Below are 7,209 nucleotides of genomic sequence, written 5' to 3'. Positions count from 1 at the left end.
ACACACTGTCACAACACCCTGGGCCTAGTGGGGCTTTACCCAGCCAACCGGAAGCTGATCCCATCACCAGCTCCTGCCCACACAGTCCCCCTATCCCGGCCCCTTCAATGCACTGCAGCCCATTGACACACACACTGGGTCTGACTACTGGAGGCAGTGGAGCTGGAGATTTCAATTTGACATGGAACAGTTTCTCCCAGAAGTGGCTTGCTAAGTGAAACTCAAGGCTGTTTTGAAACTAGCTGCATGTTGTTTGTCAGGGACAGAGTACAACAAGTATATGAGATTCAGAGGTCAAGCCTGTCTCTGTGTGTCTATCTCAGTAAGCTAGGCCTTCGACTAGCTGTGAAAGCAACAGCCGCTGCTGCTGGCAACATGTGGTCTTTTAATGCAGTCTGAAGGCTAGCATATGTGTAAGGAGCGGAGAAGGTAAGCAGGGTGGACAGAGGTACAGCCTCAAGTCTTCTTCTGCAGTCTGTCACATCACATTGGCTAGTTCTAAAACCACACTGACTGTAATAGCTGCTCTCCAAGATYGAGAGAGGGAGGGAGGGAGAGGGGGAGAGGTCAGACTGAGAGGGATGTGAGGGATGTGCTATAACGATGCTTTGAAAGGGTCTTCTGGTCCTGTGGTGTCTTTCTCACTCTCCTCTGATTGATGGATGGCTGGAGACCTGTGAGGTGACATGTGGTCTGCAGCCTCAGGACAGGAGAAGGACCAGAGAGAGACCAGGCAGGGACATAACGCAGTGTCCCTCTAAGCTCTACACACTCTCTACACACTTAGAGAAGGGGATATTTCTCCCTGTGCTTTTCTGTCTCTTGCCATAGTAGCTGTGGAGTGTCAGGCTTGATCATAGCTGCTTGAGGGTTGATATAGTATCTTGGGAGAGAGATTGAAGTCTGGACGTAGTATATCTTACTATTTCTCTCCAAAGCCTGGGGATATGCACTCACTGAACCAGACCTCTGTTGCGCCGCCATCCCAGCAGTGTTTGAAGTTGGAGCCAATATTTCCACTTGCAGATGGTCTGACACACTCATTTAACTGTCGTGGGCTGCGATGTAGTGCATTTKTTTTGACCAGAGCCCTKTGGGCCCAGTGGGCCTTGGTCAAAYGTAGTGCACTATATAGGGAATAGGGCTCTGGTCTAAAGTAGTGCYCTATATAGGGAATAGGGCRCTGGTCWAAAGTAGTGCACTATATAGGGAATAGGGCCCTGGTCWYAAGTAGTGCACTATATAGGGAATAGGGTACCATTTGGGACACACATGGATTCACATAGTTGTGATCCAGTTACCGATGCCTCTGCCAATCAACGACGTTAAACAGTGTAGATATACTTAAGGGTCATACTAATGCATGCCACATGAAGTGCAATGCGCAGATGGCTGCCCTTCTGGCTGGGTACATTTATTCCACTGAAGTGCATTGTTGAATGGGTTTGGATTTAAAACAACTCAGGCTAGATGCCCTGACCCGGGATCCATTACTGGACAATGGTACTAAGCTGGATGTGTTAAGAGCTGATCTATTGGCCCCTGGCTATGAAACCCTATGGATGGATATAACTGTAGTGTAGGAAGAGAGCCATGGGAGAGATGGGAGAGTAGTAGAGGCCTGGCTGGCAGGCAGCTCTACTGCCCACGCTGCAGCTCTAGTCTACTCCGTGAGACATGCTTCATCTCCACGCCTTCTACGCACAGACCCTTCACACCACCCACCACACTCTCTCCTCTCTCTCTCTCTCTCTCTCTCTCTCTCCTTGCTCAGCGGAGAGGAAGAGCTGTTCAGACATCATTATTTTTTTCTCTCTCGCTATCTCTTTCCCTTATTCTCTCATCCCCTACTCCCCTCTCCGCTCCCCGGGAGTTTCAGGGAACATTTTGTACGTGGAAATACGACAGCCGCTTCTGAGTCATTACAGCGTCGTACCGCGGGACAAATAGCTGGGTATCCGCCACAGTTATCTCTGGTAATCTGTTTGTGTTATTCTCGGCTTTGTTTGCAGATTGCTCCAGTGAAAATCCTGGCTTCCCCTCTGATGAATCGTCTGTGTTCACTCACTACCTCTCGCTCTCTCTCAATCTCTCTCTCTTTCTCTCTCTCTCTCTCGCTCTCTCTCTCTCAATCTCTCTCTCGCTCTCTCTCTTTCCATCTCTCTCTCAATCTCTCTCTTTCTCTCTCTCTCTCTTTCTTTCTCTCTCCTTGCTTCACCTCCCACCGAACAGGAGATTAATAAGTAGGATGTTTGTTGAACATGAAAAAGCATTTCCTGTACAGCACAACAATACACAGCTTTAGTGTAAATTATCAGCACTCTAGAAGTGCCCAAATGCCCATGGGAACAGCCTTGAAAATACCCACTAGGGGCAATGCACCTACAGTATGTCAGCTTGATTTATTTGGTATGTGGTCCTACTTTATTGTAAATGTATACCAATGGGGCTTTTGTAAATTACAGATAAATATAGGCTTCTTAGATCAGTCACTAGGGAAGAAGAACCTTTAGTCTATCGAGGATGTGTTACCGCATATGTTTACTCCATCATGCTAKGTGGTGATTTCTACATGTCAAACCATAGGGGCCGGTGTGTAGGAGCCGTTTTGGCCTGTTTATATGTCATTGTATATGTTGTRTGTCAATGGTTATTTTAACTTGCTTGTCCACTAGAGGGCACTGTTGGGGTCATGGTTCACTGGTCACATGTAGCACAGGTGACCAGGTAGGGTTGGCAGAGACGGAAGAGGAGAAGGCATACAGTTCTTACCGTAGCACAGAGCATGCTCATAGATTTGACCTCTGCACCTTTTATATGCTAATATTTGTATTGGATCTATAAATGGGAACTCCGAAAAGAGTTACGGTTGGAAAGCAATTTCTTTGGACACGTTATGGACATCTCTCTCCTGTGCCAGTGGCTTTTTATAGGGAATTGTCACTACAAATGTCTCTCTTKAACCAGCTTGGATGTTACACTAATGTCAAATCTAACAGATGACCCAGAACTCTGAAAGTACAGAAAACCACTTTCATGCCTTATAGGTTGCTTCTATTAGAAAGTGTCGCCACAGAAAAGTCCCCACTGGAAGACGGTGCTAATTATACAGTAGTTCCGTGACATCAAAGGTTCCCTTTGAAGTGTTGTGCTGTGTGTCGGCCGTTCTGTAGCGCTGTCGGGAGGTGTAATCTGTTATCGTTACGCAGGCCTCATGCAGGGTAGCACTGGAAGTGCCATAGTGTATCTCATACACACACACACACACACACACACACACACACACACACACACACACACACACACACACACACACACACTGTATGTGTGTTCACGAGCATCTCCTCTCCTCAGCACATATCAACATGGCTCAGATGTGCCACATCACGCCCCTAGACCAGCCCCCTCCCACTCCTCTCTCAACCCTCACCTACAACTCTCTGCCTGGTGTGTTTTCATGTGSAGCACCATGGTTTAARGTRGATGCTGAACTCTGAGAGACTTTTGGTTTCCGTTGCATGGTATCTGTTGAAATCTCCAGCGGTTTGCTTTTCCCATCTAAGGACAGATTTATCAACATTGAACTTTTAAGACAACGTTGGCAAGGGCTTTAATGGTCTTGGTGGAGTCATTTTCTTTTCTTTACGTTATTTCACGCTTGGACTCCCTGTCAGCAGCGTTGAGCAATAGGGTGGCGGAGTCCAAAATCGACTTACTGAAGAAAAGCACAGAGTATCTCACAGCTCTTGTGACTGTCGTGACAGAATGGTGTGGGGTCATTCAGTTTGCACCAATCCAGCACCTCCCGTCACCGCTGTTACATCGTAATGACATGTGACAGGCGATAAGAGCTTGTGGCCCCAGACTAAGTTGGCACACATGGCTGCATCATCTTGTGACATGGTGTCGCAGACATATGAACTGTCTGACGCAACAGACACACACACACTTACCCTCGCTAGCCTTGTGGTGCAGTTCTAGCCGGAATCTAGGCATTTTCGAGGAATGTGTTAATGGAACTGGTATTGAGTGAAGCAGGAATTCAATCTGCCTTTAGGGGGCCAATCTGATCATGCCACATGTATCGAACAGACCCAAAGGCTGCCATAGGCCAGACTCTACAGCACCAAATGCTGCCATAGGCCAGGCTCTTCCAGCACCAAATGCTGCCATAGTCCAGGCTCTTCCAGCACCAAAGGCTGCCATAGTCCAGGCTCTTCCAGCACCAAAGGCTGCCATAGTCCAGGCTCTTCCAGCACTCCAAAGGCTGCATATAGTCCAGCTACTTCACACAGCAACCAGGCTGCCAAAGGCCAGGCTCTTCCAGCACCAAGAGACTGCTGCAAGGTCCAGGCTCGTTCCGCCCCAAAGGCTGCCTATGTCAGGCTCATCCAGCACCAACCGGCTGCCATAGTCCAGGCTCTTCCAGCACCAAAGGCTGCCATAGTCCAGGCTCTTCCAGCACCAAAGGCTGCCATAGCCCAGGCTCTTCCAGCACCAAAGGCTGCCATAGTCCAGGCTCCTCCAGCACCAAAGGCTGCCATAGGCCAGGCTCTTCCAGCTCCAAAGGCTGCCATAGGCCAGGCTTTTCCAGCAGTGTAACACGGATGTGGGAATAAGCTGTTTAACACCTCAGGGATGCAGTACCTTGGAGCTATCACAGCCAGCATCAATTAGCCTAACCTCTGGTGCTCGAACAGGCTAATTAGCACACTGCACTAGCAGGAGTGTTTAGGAACTAATTTATACCTTGATATACCTTTAGCATCATATCCTCCACAACACAACACTGACTGGAAATTACAGCTGTCTCTCAAACATGCACTATGCTTAGTAGAGAGAGTTTGTAAAACATGTGATTTACATTTACATTTTGGGATTTTTTAACAATTTAGCAGACTCTCTTATCCAGAGTGACTTACAGGAGCAATTAAGGTTAAGAGCCTTGCTCAAGGGCACATCAACAGCTTTTTCACCAAGTTGGCTCTGAGATTCTTTTATTTTTTAAATATATATTTTTAAACTTTTACCCCCTTTTCTCCCCAATTTCGTGGTATCCAATTGGTAGTTACAGTCTTGTCCCATCGCTGCAACTCCCGTATGGACTCGGGAGAGGCGAAGGTCGAGAGCCATGCGTCCTCCGAAACACGACCCAACCAAGCCGTACTGCTTCTTGACACAACACTTAACCCGGAAGCCAGCCGCACCAATGTGTCGGAGGAAACACTGTGCACCTGGCGACCGTGTCAGCGTGCACTGCGCCCGGCCCGCCACAGGAGTCGCTAGTGCGCGATGGAACATCCCTGCCAGCCAAACCCTCCCCTAACCCGGACGGCGCTGGGCCAATTGTGCGCAGACCCATGGGTCTCCCGGTCGCTGCCAGTTGTGACAGAGCCTGGACTCGAACACAGAATTTCTAGAGTCACAGCCAGCACTGTGATGCAGTGCCTTAGACCACTGCGCCACTCGGGAGGCCCTGGCTCTGAGATTCTAACCAGTGACCTTTCGGTTACTGGCCCAATGCTCTTAATTGACTGGCAAATGTGACGAGAACTAGCCACTTATGCTAATGCTAACAAGATTGAAAGGGTGCCACTGTTAGCATTTAGCAGGCTAGCGTTCTCGTCTCACTCGCGATAACATGTAGACAGAAGCCCTGTGAGGTTGTGTAGAGGCTCTGTGTCTACCGTCTTTGAGAGGCGTTGACACTCTGCATGCAGATTGAACTTATTTCTCTCCTCTTTGTTGGAGTTGCATCACTCAGCTGAAACCTTCCTGTAACGTTACCTAGTGAAGGCCTCATCGCTCATCATCCCAAAGGACAGTACTTAAGTATTCAGTTGAATTCAAATGTGCAACCGAGAGATCCGCTCAGAATACATGAATACAACTGATTCAGGGTCAGCTTGTCCTTAATCGGCCGTTCTGTTCTGATTCTTTATGAGACGCTGAGGTTTTCAAAGTAGGATCCTTTTGTTAAAGGGAAACTTCGGAATTTTGGCAATGAAGCCCTTAATCTGCTTCCCCAGAGTCAGATGAACTCGTGGATGCCATTTGTATGTCTCTGTGTGCAGTTTGAAGGAAGTTAAAGGGAGTTTCATTAGCTAACTAGCATTGGCTCGCAAAACTACCACAAACTTCCTTCATAATGGACACATTGACATAAAAATGGTATCCACGCAATCATCTGACTCATTAACCAAAATCCCAAAGTATCCCTTTAATGTACTGTCATGATGTACACACCATAGAATTACAATTCTTTCATTCTATTTCTATGGTACACACAGTTTATAGTAAGGGCCATAATGCTTACCCTGCTCCTCTCTCCTGTATGCAGGTGTACACAGTTTCTTAGTAAGTTCCCTGATTGTAACTGTGCAACTGTGCTCCTCCCCTCTCCTCTCTGATAGGCACAACCAGGCAGCCCAAGGAAGGAGAGGTCCCGGGGGTGGACTACAACTTTGTGACTGTTGATCGGTTTATGGAATTGGAGAAAAGTGGAGCCTTACTAGAGAGTGGAACTTATGAAGGTAAAAGCAAGCTTTTCGCTTTTTTGGGGGTGTATCATGGTTTTTGGGGGGTCTTTCCTGATTTTGTTAAATTGCTTGTTGGAGTAATAGTATTATGTAGCTGCTTGTTTATCCACCATCCTTCCACTTTCTGACAGAGAAGAATGAGTTGGGTGCATTTAGACAGCTCTCACACATCACTGTGACATCATAACATAGATTACAGAAAAGCTGTTTTAATCAGAGTAGAGAAAACACACTCTCTCACACACACCCCCCACACCACCACTACACCTCTCCACTCCGCTATCTCCTCCATGCTGGCTCTCCTCTGAGCCCTAATGGCTCCAGAATAAACACGACTCACTCCAGTTTCTCTCCATCTGCCCTGGTCTGTGTGGCTCTGTGCCGGGTGTACTAAACTACTGGCTCTCCACTCTGTCAGATACAGGGGACTCCACCACACAGACAGATAATGCATTAGCTCCATGTCTGTTCCCTCGCTGAGCCCTCCCGCTCAGCCTCGCGCCTGTCATGACAGAAAAATAAATTGCAGATGGTCAATTTAACGGTTGGTTGCCAGGAGCGATGTTAGATTCTCTCTCCGATTGAGGCCGTGTATCACTTCTCCGAGGATGTCATCTTCCGTAGAGAGAGCCCTTCTTCTCTTCTCGGTGGCTGCACCGCTGTACCACCA

General features: G+C 47.9%; 1 protein-coding gene across 1 annotated transcript in view; it reads left to right on the top strand.

Moving 5' to 3' along the window:
* The window catches only part of LOC112071098 (membrane-associated guanylate kinase, WW and PDZ domain-containing protein 2-like), a 112,354-nt gene that overhangs the window by 15,347 nt on the left and 89,798 nt on the right, over window positions 1-7,209 (top strand). The window contains 1 exon segment of the mRNA XM_070439250.1: window positions 6,414-6,533. Within this exon segment, the coding sequence (XP_070295351.1) occupies window positions 6,414-6,533 (120 nt within the window).

The sequence above is a fragment of the Salvelinus sp. IW2-2015 genome, unplaced genomic scaffold, assembly GCF_002910315.2.
Source record: "Salvelinus sp. IW2-2015 unplaced genomic scaffold, ASM291031v2 Un_scaffold1520, whole genome shotgun sequence".
NCBI lineage: Eukaryota > Metazoa > Chordata > Actinopteri > Salmoniformes > Salmonidae > Salvelinus > Salvelinus sp. IW2-2015.
The sequence above is the reverse complement of the archived record's forward strand: the minus strand, read 5'-3'. Positions and strand labels throughout refer to the sequence as shown.